Source organism: Dendronephthya gigantea, unplaced genomic scaffold (genome assembly GCF_004324835.1).
Source record: "Dendronephthya gigantea isolate DGI-Jeju-01 unplaced genomic scaffold, DenGig_1.0 000000F, whole genome shotgun sequence".
NCBI classification, from domain to species: Eukaryota; Metazoa; Cnidaria; class Anthozoa; order Malacalcyonacea; family Nephtheidae; genus Dendronephthya; species Dendronephthya gigantea.
In genome coordinates, this window is record NW_021163010.1 from 4,393,869 (window position 1) to 4,406,981 (window position 13,113).

Genomic DNA, 13,113 nt, shown 5'->3' on the forward strand with positions numbered 1-13,113 from the left:
GACTGCATACCGAGGAATGCAATGTTATTTAACACAATGTTATACAACTCGGCACGTCAAACATGCTTGATGAAAAAATGTGAAGCAAAATGCCCCAAACAGAAATACTTACCAGTAACTGCTCGCAAAGTTTTTCATTGAATAAATGCGGAAATAACTCCATAACGAAAGAAAGTCGCTAAAAACAAGAAAATTGACGCATGCTCAACGAACTGGTGCGCACCAATGTGAATCTCGTGCAAAGATGTAAAGGCATTCCTATAAACCTCACCTTAATGATTTGTAGACTAAGTTGCCTGTGATCACCAAGTAGCAAGAACAAAGGACGTATGGCTTGCTGGACAGTCTCTGCTTCTATTGGGGGGCTCTTGGCTAAAAACTAAAGAAAGGTTTGTGTAGTATAATGACATCCTCTCAGCAGCAGGGGCCGGTTGTATGAAAGCTGGATAGCGCGCTATTCACCGGATAGTAATTCTTTCAACCGTTCTAAAAATGCTTGAAAAGCGATGAAATTTCAGTTTTGGAACCACCAATTATTAAAGAGGATCCTCGATTTAGGAATACTAAGATTTAATCAAAGTTATACCAAAAAACGGGCGATTTTGAAGCGATTGAAAAAGCCACTATCCGGTGGATAGCGCTATCCGGCTTTCATACAACGGGTCCAAGGACGATATACTTTGATACAGAAACGACGTACAATACAGCAGATCGGCAGAATCTGGCATACCTTTTTCAGAGCCTCATTTCCAGCATTTTGTACTTCTGATACACTAGAATTTAGGGCCTAAAGAGAGAAACGGATACGGTCTTTGAATACCTGGAGAATAGATCTTTTTTATATCTTTTTACATATATAGTAACTTAACAGATATATAGGCTATATTAACTATGTCCCTACTTATAATCATTGATTAAAATTCATAAAGAAACCTATCAAAATACCTTATATAATGCGTTGAATATTGTATCTCGAACTTGTGGAATATAATGATATGCTGCCAGGGTATCTGAAAATCGGAGCAATTTAGCAAGTTAGACTTAACGAGCATCCCAAAAATATAGGTTTACACTTCTATACTTACACAAGGCTTTCGTACGAAGTTCAGAAAAACTCTGGACGTGTTTATAACAGGGTAGTTTTTGTAGTTGATTATCATCAGCCTCGCAGAGAAATAGAAGCTAAAAACAAGACAAATGTTAAGACGTGGCAACCATAGTTACAAGATTTAAATAAAATTGGAAGCAAATTTTGCAGGTCTTAATCCTCTCAGCTTCTATTTATTAGCCAAGTTTACATTAGGAAATATTTGGCACCGAGACGCTGGTCTGTTTAAGAAAGTGCGATGCAATAATAAAACATATAGTAAAATTTTTTCACTTACCTCTTTAAAGAAGATCTTGTGTTCATTGACAGTTATAGGATCAATCGTAAACAGTCTTGGTTCTAGATTAGCACAGAATGTATTTCCATCCTATACAAAAAAAGGCTGTTTTACGCAATCCTGAACTGTAGATGTTTAAAAATGTATGCACCTGTGTAGCCCTAACGGATGAATGATGATATATACTATTGTATTTTGTTCCTTACCATTAAAGCTATCTGAGTGTTGACTGGTTGGTGTCTTAGGAGATGTTTCTACAAAAAGATGTACACTATTCTTAAAAATGTGTACAATGAGATATTTGAATTTCAAACGAAATAAAGAGTACCTTAGGAGGCATCATATCATCTAAGAGCTAGAAAATAATGGATAGTTTTAGTTTGCATGCGTCTGCTGGAAAATCACAAACCTTGATTTCCACTTCCACCTCCATTTACTCTCTAGGTACGTACCCCTTTGTGTGGTTCCATTATGTCATGCACTGACTTTCCTGATATTTCGGATAGGACATTCAACGAACATTGCGCCTGAAGGTAGTAAATAGTTGTAGGTAGCTATTAGAGTAGAAGTAGGTACGGTATATAGGTATCAGTATAGAATAATTTATTCTGGTATTAATACTGAATATTGAACCAGAATCGACGTTTTAATTTAAATAGGCCATCTTTATTGCCACTCTCAACACATAAGGACGTGGGGTGAATCTACTGAATATTGAACCTGAATCGACGTTTTAATTTTAATAGGCCATCTTTAGTGTCACTTTCAACACATAAGGACGTAGGGTGAATCTTGCTTTGCCTATTCCATATTTTTCTGCATGAACATGGTATAGACCTTTATAGAATGTCGACGTGAATTTTGTACACAATGCATGCCAAATGCCATTTCTCACCTGTTCTCGTACAACGTCGTTTGAAGAAATCACTTCCCTCACAAGATGTTGCAATAATGTTGGACAACAACGTTTCTGCACTGCTATGATCTCCTCATCCTTAAAAAAATTAAGATTTCGTTTGTATTATTTATAACCAAATACAACATGCAGTATAGCTGAGTTAGCCGTCCAGAAAAAAATACCTCTAAAAACTATGTAATTTCACTACAATGGCGTTCTTGCACGCTATAGATTACCTTTTCGTCCTTTTTATTACATTGGCGTATTAGTTTCTCTAAGGTTTCCTTTGCCGAGTCAACAGTGCCTGCTGATACTTCGTTTGTAAGATCCATCATCACAAACATGAGAGCTTTTGCGAAGAGCAATTGATGTTCAATCACCCATTTCAGCGGCATTGTTTTCATCAGAAATGCAATGGAACTGCATCTATAAGAGAAGTCATAGAAAACGGTTAAAGTGTAAAAATGTTACACAAAAAGTGTTATACCAGTCCTCTGTTTCAAATCTGACCTGCATGGTTTCGGTGGGAAATGAATTCGTCCAAAATCGTCAAGAACTCTATATTTACAGGAGAAAACTACGTGATATACTAAATAAAGCTTACCCTCCAGCTTTAGCAAACCATGCTCGTTCATAACAACATTCACACAGTTTTTCCACCAGGTACTCGAACAAAGGAAGTTGCAAAGCCTACACAAGAATTGAGATGGTTTTAACTAGGCAGAAAGCAACTTCTAAAACAAATTTTATTATTTAGGCACAGCATTTACTATATCCACATGTAAGTATTCCATTTAGGTAAATGTCCGTGGTATTAAGTGACTGTATATAGGAACATTATATAGCCGGTATCAATAGAAAAGAGTATCTGAGTAGGTTAATTTGAGATTAACTACTCTTAAATGAAAATTTCTATTCTTAAAAATCTAACCTTGTATAAATCTCCCATAATAAGGCTTGCAGTTTCATGCATGACTGAAATGGCAAGTTCTCCTGTTTTGCATAATTCCTTTTCCTCTAGCATCATGACAGAGGCAATTGCATCAATAAGGACGTGAACATCAGCGCCTTGAGGGCTGTAGGTGGAAAATGAAAGATCATCCAAAATAAATATTATTTGCACTAAATTCTATGAGCAAAACATCATTTGCACTAAACTCCCTGAGAATTTTTTTACGTATTCGAGTGCGTATCAGTAGCTACGGGAAGTTGCACAATGTTGGGCAAAGACTGTTGGAAAATAAACCAAAAAAACGCTAATATGCACTTTTCCCAGGTTTAAAATCATTTTGAGAATGAGTATACTCAATGTGAAAAATGACTGAACTATTATTAAAAGGGCGAGTTTTTTTTCAGGCAACGTAATTTCAGACATCTTACTTTGTGGATGGTTTACTGCCACAAGGACCAGATTGTTGTACAACACCAAGTATAGTATAGTGCCGGACAATGTGACAAAGGAATGGAATAACGTCGGATTTAATGTCTGTTACCGATGACGCCACTGAAACAAAGAAACAAAAACTTTATCGTCATCCTCACATTTATTCATTATACTTCGGCACATGAAAAGTTTGACGTCCAAAAAACAGGCCTGGCAAGACATACCGAGCATTCCTAAGAGAGCATTAGTGAGTGTTTGCCTGGCTGCCACATCTACTGCAGGCGGACGAGCACTCTTCCCAGTGATAGGTGGAGTAGAACTTTTGAAACTATCGTGTAAAAAAGATTTATTGTATATATGACATGTCAGGTTGTGTGTAACATAACATTGTGAATAACCCTATACTTATGACGTTATTATGCATGTCCTAAACAACACAAGGTGACAGAACCATTAGAACAACATACGTGTATGTTGATACACTGGCTATACGTTGTGATGCAGCATGCAATCATGAAACAAACTGTCCTTGTTCGTAACAAAAACGAAATGTGTCCAATAATATGCGAAACTTTCACATTGATTTTACATCCACTATAACTACAAAATCACAAACCTATCATGACTTAGGAACTTCTCAAAAACGTCCGCAGAATCTTCAAATGATATAACTGTCACGAGGAATGACTGAAATTTTAAAATATGGCACGTCACATGAACAGACTTGCAAGGAGTTTGCAGGCTTCGTCTGACAAATTCAAGCACCATCTGCCAAAATTCAGCAGATATTTACTCGAGCAAATAGAATACATAAAATTACCTGAACAACAATCCATGCTTGCTTTCTATAAAATGCGGTATTATCCAATTCTTGAACAGTGGTTTGTTGCTGCTGTTGTTGTTGTGATGTTGTTTGTTGGGGGGCTGGTGCGGGGGCTGACTTTAGTTCTTTGAGCGCACTTTCAATCACCTAATAACCAACAATGTTACACTCTAGCTGTATCCACACGTTCTTAATGTACCCTGTAACTACTTTTTCACAGAACGATTGCAGGCATGCTAACATGTGCCTTCAACGCAAATCACAATACTTAGACAACTATAATGACACATTCATCCAACGTTTACTACCCTAATGTTATTTAGGGGTAATTATAAAATGGAGTTTTCATGCTCAAAAACTTTATTAAACTTACTGAGGAGACTGGTAAGGTGACAGCCGAGTTGCTCTCTGGGAAAAATATTGATATACAAGGTCCAATAGATTCCATATCATTATGATCAAGCTGGAAATTGAAACACAATTTTATGACAGTCCTCATGGAGACACAATAATAGAAAGTAGCTTTTCCCTCGGTTAAAAACAAAACCATGCAGAGCTTATATTTACAATAAACACAGAGTCATAAAAATTTCCATCAAAATTTATTGGAAAATTTTAGCTTGAAATGTCAAAGTTCCGGTACATCTTCAAGGTGCATGGCTTCACACGACGTATCATTCAAGAGTCTACGAACATGGTACCAAATCAATTACCTTTTGAGGTTCCTTGAGCATACGTCTGTTACCACCACCAAACTTCCCTAGCACCCTGAACGCGACATGCGCAATAGCGTCACTCTGATTTCGAAGTGTTTTCCATAAAGCCTAAAATAGTTTTAAATTCAGTTTTAACAAATTTCGTGATGCAACGTTAGCAGAGAGGTTTACTGTAAGTGACCTTATAATTTTTAATATTATGAACTTCAGTCAAGAGTTTTTTATTGTTCTTCCGCAATGCCATACATTAATGTACAAATAATACATAAAGGAAATACCTGAAAAAGCTCTGCTCGAACTGGTTGAATATGATCGTAGAGAAAATCGGGCTGCAGATTATCCACACAAAGCTCCAACGTACGGAGCCCCTGTGGTGAATAAGAAACGTATACTTATTGTCTTCAACTTCACCATTGCAATCTATATCATCAGTAAATTCTCTTCTTTGTGTAGTCAGTTTAAATTTCTAATTATCTTGTAAAATGTGTTTCATTTATAACTCTGTTATAGACTCGTTGTTGCTAGTGCGAAACATAAATTATGACTAATTTGTAAATAGCTGCGTTTTAGCGATTCAAAAGAAGACAATTCATGAGAAATCCTAATTGATTTTAACAACTTTTACCTGACTAACTAACGTCTGTGATCCGTTGAGCGCAGAAACTAAGGGATCCATTAACATGGGAAGATATGGCAACAGAGAGCTATTCAATGGAAAGAACGATGTGCATAAAAGCTAAGAATCACTTGACTGTTGGATTATACTGTGTTTGAAGAATTGATCAATACAGGGAAGAAATATACTATTTGACTAACCTTAACCGGACAGGGACTGTTAGACATAGTTCAACAAACAAATCTTTCATATATTGTCTGTGAACGCCACTTTGAAGATTGTTCAAACCTGAAATGTTTCAATTAACTAGTAAAACAGCAATACTATAAGCTAATGTTAACTATAATATGAGCCTATAATACATCCGGAATACAAAAAGAAAAACATACAGGTTTTGAAATGCACGAGTTAATTTTCCACTCTACCTTGTAAAAGATTCGGCAGAAGAGGAAGAAATTCTTGATAGAGGAGATCATGATTTCCTTAAAAATATCAGCGGTGAGTATTATTGAGTTTACTATCAATACGGCAACGTAAAATCAGTATAGCACTGTTAAAAATACGGCTCAGTTTCACACATGCATGTACCTCCTCCGATAGATCTAAAAAGCGCACGTAATAAAAGGAAATAGTTGTAAGGCTCTTTCGAAGTGCAAGCAAGTTCCATTGATCGGTTTACAACTTCATGAAGATGAGGCTAAATATAAATAATACAAATATCATTTTAAGGACAGTATCTTGAAATTCGGAATAGGACAAGTCCTGTATTTATGCTAGATGTTTGTTTCTCCTCCATGCATCCTTTGTTTATTCAACAAAAGTACAAAACATATCATTTTAAATTATCTCTACAATACCTTCAACATCTGCTCGTTTTCAGATGCAAATAAAGACACTGAACCAAAAACAAGTTTGAATAACTTCAGGTACAAGTTCGAATTTTCAACATTTGCTGTAAGACATAAAGAACAATCTTTTATTGAGGTGAATGTATAAACATATATACAGTTACACTTTAATATGGGATTTTTAAAACGCAGTGAAGAATAGCAACAATAATTTGAAATCTGTCCTTCGCAAAGGAACAGTTACTTACTTCCCATTTCGTCCAGTTTATTCAACAGAAACTGCATCAATATTGTTGCGAATGTTGCAGACGTATGAGGGTTAGCCAAAAAGGAATTTGGAATAATCTAAGATAGAAATACTCATGTATAGTTCATATTTCAATGTGAAGGAATTCGTCTATCATATATTCTTCAGTTTTTACGGTAATAATTTAGATCACTTAGTAATTGATAATACATAAAATTCTTAATATATTATAAATTTTAAAACCTGCAGAGCAAAATTGGCATGGATACGTTCAACCAGATACTAAATAAACAAGAAACTAAATAAGTGAAATTATAACGTTACCTATTATAAGAAATATATATAGGAACAAATATTTGACAAAATTGCAATACTTGTGATGTACTCATTGTTTTATGTGACATCTAAAAATACAGTTATTGGTAAAACAAGGAACGCCACAATACCTCAATGTTCTCTTGAAAAACCTCTTTAAATGTGTTTGTATTCAGCATAGTGAACTACACAGTAGATAAATATAAAGTTATTCAGATGAAAAACACGTTTTAACGTCCGGTTTATGTATTTTCGTATATGCATTTCAAAGGAATGAAAGGATCGTTTAAATACTTACAACGCCAGCAAAATGTTCAAGTATTTCCTTCTCTTCCTTCATACGAATCTGCTGCGAACTATAAATCATGAAAAATCCACCTTTAATGTATTAAAGAATTATAAAAGGGCGTAATAACACGGAGTTTGAGAAAGAGTCTTGAGTGATTTAAAGTGATAAGAAAAAAAATTGAGAAAATCTGAGGCAATCTGCCTTGCTGAGCCCCCAACACAACCTTGATACCTGCACCCCGTTTCCAGGTATGTCATAGGAAGGTCACACCCATGCATGGATAACCCAAGATCTCAAATTTTTGTAATTGTTGGAACATGATTATGCCAACTCAAATGTGTCATTCCAAAGTGTGACATGAGTTAAACTGCCATACAACATACTTTGGTGTCCTTATATAATATGTTCCATTTGAGGATTGAACAATTTGGTAAATATCCAAAGCTTGTAAAGCTATAGAATCAAAGATATTCCAAGGATCAGTTCTTTTTGTGTTAGTTCGTAATTTTACTGTTATAACGAGAACTTCATGGTGATAGTGACGTTGAATATGCCTCAAAAACTGCTTTGGGAATGTGAACAATACAGCTCATTGGCAATCTCGCTATTACCAGTCTTCCACTCCACCTTTTTGAATAATAAAAGTGACGGGAAAATGCACATTGCTGGATTTACCATATTTCAGTAGACGTGAAAACAAAGGTGTCTCTTGCGGAAGGAAATGTTTTTCTGTTGTCGCTTGTGTCTGGGGTGTTGTTGTAACATCTACGTAAGGAATTATAAAATTAAATAAAATTTGAATACAAAACACAATTGTACAAAGAGTGACGATTACGTAAGTACAAAAATGTGCAAACAGTTAACATAAAAATCTAACTGGAAGAAGCTTCAAATTTAAGAAAAATGACTGTCCAATTTGTTAAGTTGCAAAAATTTGCAATTAATGGTGTTTCCATCTTCTCGCTTTTCCTTTTCTCGAAACTGAACTGGCAAAACGATTTTGGCCGTGTTACCTCTGCAAGATCCAGCACCCCATGTAATAGTTTTCACACCACAAACCAATGTCTTCACCATACTTTTACAATCAGCTGCTGAGAAATTACTTGCTTTGGAGTCACCAGATTTCTACAGCAGAACAACAACAGTCAAAACACTATTATATTATTCTGGCACTTTATCGAAAAGACTCATCGATACATGTACCTTGCTTGTGGATGAATCTGATTCTTGAATGAAGGAAGGCAGAGAAATCTTCGGTGGTTGCGAAGTGTTATCACTAGTTGTTGCCTGGTCCTTAGCGCTACTTGCGGATGATTCACCTTTTTTCTCACTTAAGGAACCAAAATTAACGTTAAAAGTACTGGAAACGCTAAAACACACGAGTATTAAGACAAAACCGGTGTAAAAATGGACCAATGAACCAATGTAAAAACTGTCTCTGCATGTGATTGGAGTAGTGGTAATGCTCGTACTTGTATGATAGGTTTTATCGCGTATTGATATGCAGTTAATTAAAGATTATATGTTTACCTACCACTTCTCCATGATAACTGGCAGTTCATGCATTGCAATAGAATGAAATTTCCTCACGAAAACTTCAAGCATCCTCATCAAGATTTCACGGCCCTGTGAAAGATATAATTGTTAGCATGTACAACCTGACAAAATTGATTAATATCGGTGGAGATCCTCCTCACTATTTGAAGGGTGACTGATAAGAATTTCCAAATGATCTTATCTTCGCAGTTGGTTAAAAAAATGGATTGAGAACCTTTATGTGGACCTCGCACGTGTAGTTATCAGTGGCATAGCATCGATAATTAGGGGGGGGGGCGTCTCCTCTAGAAGTATAGAAGCTGGCTAGGCCAGTGGTGCCTCCTCCAGAGGTATAGAAACTGCTAGGCCATGATTATATCACTACCTTGTTACGGTATATAATACTATATCATCTATGCTCCACAGGCCACAAAATACAAAAGATCTACGAGATATCGTGTTAAAATATTCATTTAAAATTGAATAAAAGTAAATTGACAAAAATATTTTTAGAAATACAATTGCTAAATACATCCGCATAAGCATTAAATCAAGCAATAAGCATAAATATGTAAATGGTTACATAAATGTGAAATGAATTACGATTGTGGGCAGCGCTGACTGATCAGAGAATCATAGGCATTAAATAGAAGACTGTACTGAAAATGAATTGTAAAAGTCTATGTGAAGTTTCGGAGACACGCCCCATCGACATTCTTCAAAATTGCCTAATGTCAGTACATGAAACTGAAACTGTATGAAACTTCATATTTTCCTTTTTTCATAATTTGCACAATTTGACTTCTTTTCATTCTATCAGGTCAATCACTTTGTTAGGCTTCATTTAAAGTTGATATATGTATATATCTCAGTCATGCAACAAATGTCATTCAAACTTGATCAGATGCCATTTCGAGAAATCGGCCAAAACAACGATTACCAAACTCTTTTGCATGATGGGTTTCTACTATAGATGCATTATAGATAATCTGCCAGGTCATTCTACCATTGATAGTGTGGTTATAATGATTGAATGTATCAGGAAAACCATGAGTGAGGTTGTTAACAAAACAATTCTGAAGTTTGTAAGTTTGTTTGTCAATGTCGTGAGCAAAATTAAAAGACCCAAAACTCGATATAAAATTACAGGATGAAATGCGAACTAGCAGTTCACGATCAAGTAGATCAACTAATTCTTTTGCCCGTATGGTTTCATTCATCATACTTTCGCTAAGAACGTATTCTTCTTTTTTAACACAATCTTGTATTTGCTTTGTTGTTTCCCGCGCCACCTTCCAAAAATCAATCCCAAATCGATTCACGTACTTCAAGTAAAGCTCATCGCAATAATACACAAAATATCCCAAATAATCCTTATGTGGTTTTAAATCGCAACAACGCAAACTATTGATTGAAAACGAGCATTTCAAATTTGCACCGTTGCTCCCTTTCATACCATCTTTCACAAGTTCACAAAAAGCCAGATGTGCCGCGGCTGTCAGAGCTCCAGTTACTGTACAATTATTTGTTTTGCAGGCCAGTAAAATATTCTTTGTTTCCTTCTCGGTAAAAACCTTAGTTTCCAGTCGATTTGTGCCATCAAAGCTGGAAACGTCTAATCTCGGTGGGAACTGAGCATAATATGGATTGCACTTCGCTGTTTGAACTTGACGAGAAATCATTCTATGCACGAGAAATCTTAAAATTGGTCGAAGGCCGCAATAGGTAAGTATGAGGGTTAATATGGAATACGGAGTTCGTTCTCTTGTGACCAAATCTTGAAAATACGGCAGCAAATTCAGACTGGAGATTTTTTGATCGACATCCATAATACCGCTTGAAATATCATTAATGTTTTTGAGAAATTGCTCGCAAAATTTAACACACGACACACCGTCAATACAGGAATGATTAAAATTAAATAATAAGGTATTTGCATACTCGTCAGTGTCTGGTCTAAATTCCTCTTGTAGAATCACAACTCGCCATAACAGACCATTCGCACTGCTCAGCTGTTTTGATGTATATTCAAACCAAATATCTTTCCAGTCTGAAGCCTTTACTGTAGAAGAAACGATATCTAACATCTTGATGACCTCATTGATTTCATTGATTTCGAAATATTTGTAGCCATCGCCAATTGTTCTAATAACTGCTCGAAGCATTGGCTGTCGCTTAGCCAACAACACCAAAGCATCGCGAACATGTTGTTGTGAGAGGCTCTGTTTTGACATTAGGGATACTGCTAGACATATATTACCACTTCCACCTCTTTCCACGGAACATGTATCAAGTATATCTTCTTGTAGACCAAGACGGCGTCGAAGAGTGTTGGCTTTAAGTGGCTCTTCGCTTATTGCTTTGCCGAACAAATATTTGGTACATTTGTACACAAGAAATATGCAGATTATAGTAGTAAGCGCTTGGACAATAACTCCAGCATGTAGAAAGTTGAAAACTGATGGCCACACCATAGCTTTTATATATTTTTGTCTAGTTTATTAGTGTTTGTAAAAGCAGATCGAGTTGCACAATAAAGACGTTACAACAGCATAATACAGCTGTGGCATACGGCTTGTAAACAATAAAATTCATGAATCAACACAAACGAAATGAATATTTAACAAGTTCAAGAGAGTTTAGACGTTGCCCTGCTATGCCTATGTCTAAAAAGGCTAACCAAAATCTCTGAAGTCTTCCCGAAACACTATATAATGCTCAATCGGAACCTTAACTCGGCCAGAACTGCATGGGTTACTTTCCTAAAAAACCTTAAAAGCCTGAATATTTTAAATGTTTCAAACGAGTTCTTCCGAGTTTCCAGAAGCGGATATATTTTATCGAGCTATAATTATTCTTCAAGATTACTTAATTAACGATGGTACATTTTGACTGCTTGGCGGTGTCGCATCACTTCCGGGGGGTGTCAACTTTTTAGAGCCGCTGTCATAGCTTCGGTTTGATTAAAATATTTTTATATTTAGAAACCGAAATTTTGACCAACTTTTTGTATCATATAATTGTCTATGCACATACTGCGTGTATATTAGTATACAGATTTTAATATATTTTGTGTCTTTTAATACAATCTGTTAAGCGAAGTTTCTTGTTAGGGTGTCATTATAGATTTATAGGCTCCTCGTTTGACGTGCGTAGTCAAAGGCTGTTGTACAGTCGGTTTATACAAATGTCATTCAAACTTTACCAGATGCTATTTCAAGAAATCGACCAAAGCAACAATTAGCAAACTTTATGGCGTCACTAGTTTTTACTCTAGAAACATCATACATAATTTGCCAGGTCATTCTACCATTAACAGTGTGGTTATAATGATTGAAAGTATTAGGAATACCATGAAAAAGGCTGTTAATAAACAAATCCTGAAGTTTGTAAGTTTGTTTGTCAATGTCGTGGGCGAAATTAAACGACCCGAAACTCGATATTAAATTCCCCGATAAGGAGTCTTTGTTATAGAATGTCAGCAACGACATATTAGATTATACGGCTTCAGATTTCCGAAGGCCCGTTTACACTTGCAATTTTTGATGCGATTTTATGTGCGATTTTCTTCTTTTGATAGATGTGAACGAGTAATTAGTTACGAATGCTCTGATGTATAAAAGCTCTTATTTGAACATCAGTAACTAATTCAGTCGTTCACATCTATCAAAAGAAGAAAATCGCACATAAAATCGCAGCAAAAATTGCAAGTGTAAATTAACGGGCCTTAAGATAAATGTTATTATGGTTGCGAAGGCGCGAAAACCGAAAAAAAATCGTCAGAAATCTAGAGTGCCCGGCTTTTAATAGTTTTATTATAGAATGGGAACCTTTCATGTGGAACTCGCACGTGTAGGTATCAGTGGCATAGCATCCATAATTAGGGGGGGGGCGTCTCCCTTCCTCCAAAAGTATAGACGCTGGCTAGGCCAGTGGTGCCTCCTCGAGAGGTATATAAAAGCTGCTAGGCCATGATTATATCACTGCCTTGTTACGGTATATAATACTATATCTATGCTCCGCAGGCCACAAAATACAAAAGATCTACGAGATATC

General features: G+C 36.0%; 2 protein-coding genes across 3 annotated transcripts in view; both read right to left on the reverse strand.

The window, feature by feature from the left end:
• LOC114530581 (transformation/transcription domain-associated protein-like) overlaps nucleotides 1-13,113 on the reverse strand; it is a 52,766-nt gene that overhangs the window by 25,254 nt on the left and 14,399 nt on the right. For both annotated transcript variants that reach the window (XM_028552277.1, XM_028552201.1), the window contains exons 17-50: nucleotides 9,056-9,147; nucleotides 8,725-8,851; nucleotides 8,535-8,646; nucleotides 8,197-8,286; nucleotides 7,905-7,974; nucleotides 7,531-7,588; nucleotides 7,364-7,417; nucleotides 7,161-7,199; nucleotides 6,919-7,015; nucleotides 6,680-6,774; nucleotides 6,411-6,519; nucleotides 6,248-6,304; nucleotides 6,023-6,110; nucleotides 5,832-5,910; nucleotides 5,485-5,574; nucleotides 5,204-5,314; nucleotides 4,864-4,953; nucleotides 4,488-4,637; nucleotides 4,284-4,354; nucleotides 3,892-3,995; nucleotides 3,664-3,787; nucleotides 3,215-3,359; nucleotides 2,888-2,973; nucleotides 2,520-2,709; nucleotides 2,281-2,379; nucleotides 1,838-1,912; nucleotides 1,714-1,740; nucleotides 1,592-1,639; nucleotides 1,386-1,475; nucleotides 1,086-1,182; nucleotides 946-1,010; nucleotides 731-787; nucleotides 272-379; nucleotides 113-178 (exon numbers count right to left, since the gene is read on the reverse strand). In XM_028552277.1, coding sequence (XP_028408078.1) covers nucleotides 113-178; nucleotides 272-379; nucleotides 731-787; nucleotides 946-1,010; nucleotides 1,086-1,182; nucleotides 1,386-1,475; nucleotides 1,592-1,639; nucleotides 1,714-1,740; nucleotides 1,838-1,912; nucleotides 2,281-2,379; nucleotides 2,520-2,709; nucleotides 2,888-2,973; nucleotides 3,215-3,359; nucleotides 3,664-3,787; nucleotides 3,892-3,995; nucleotides 4,284-4,354; nucleotides 4,488-4,637; nucleotides 4,864-4,953; nucleotides 5,204-5,314; nucleotides 5,485-5,574; nucleotides 5,832-5,910; nucleotides 6,023-6,110; nucleotides 6,248-6,304; nucleotides 6,411-6,519; nucleotides 6,680-6,774; nucleotides 6,919-7,015; nucleotides 7,161-7,199; nucleotides 7,364-7,417; nucleotides 7,531-7,588; nucleotides 7,905-7,974; nucleotides 8,197-8,286; nucleotides 8,535-8,646; nucleotides 8,725-8,851; nucleotides 9,056-9,147 — 3,060 coding nt within the window. The remainder of the gene's footprint in view (nucleotides 1-112; nucleotides 179-271; nucleotides 380-730; nucleotides 788-945; nucleotides 1,011-1,085; nucleotides 1,183-1,385; nucleotides 1,476-1,591; nucleotides 1,640-1,713; nucleotides 1,741-1,837; nucleotides 1,913-2,280; nucleotides 2,380-2,519; nucleotides 2,710-2,887; nucleotides 2,974-3,214; nucleotides 3,360-3,663; nucleotides 3,788-3,891; nucleotides 3,996-4,283; nucleotides 4,355-4,487; nucleotides 4,638-4,863; nucleotides 4,954-5,203; nucleotides 5,315-5,484; nucleotides 5,575-5,831; nucleotides 5,911-6,022; nucleotides 6,111-6,247; nucleotides 6,305-6,410; nucleotides 6,520-6,679; nucleotides 6,775-6,918; nucleotides 7,016-7,160; nucleotides 7,200-7,363; nucleotides 7,418-7,530; nucleotides 7,589-7,904; nucleotides 7,975-8,196; nucleotides 8,287-8,534; nucleotides 8,647-8,724; nucleotides 8,852-9,055; nucleotides 9,148-13,113) is intronic.
• Nucleotides 9,596-11,560, reverse strand: LOC114531026. Its single transcript, XM_028552696.1, has one exon. The coding sequence runs from the start codon at nucleotides 11,529-11,531 to the stop codon at nucleotides 9,948-9,950; it is 1,584 nt and encodes a 527-aa protein (XP_028408497.1). The 5' UTR covers nucleotides 11,532-11,560; the 3' UTR covers nucleotides 9,596-9,947.

Excerpts from the sequence above, each read along its gene's own strand:
- LOC114531026 (XM_028552696.1), bottom strand. The coding sequence starts at position 11,531 with ATGGTGTGGCCATCAGTTTTCAACTTTCTACATGCTGGAGTTATTGTC.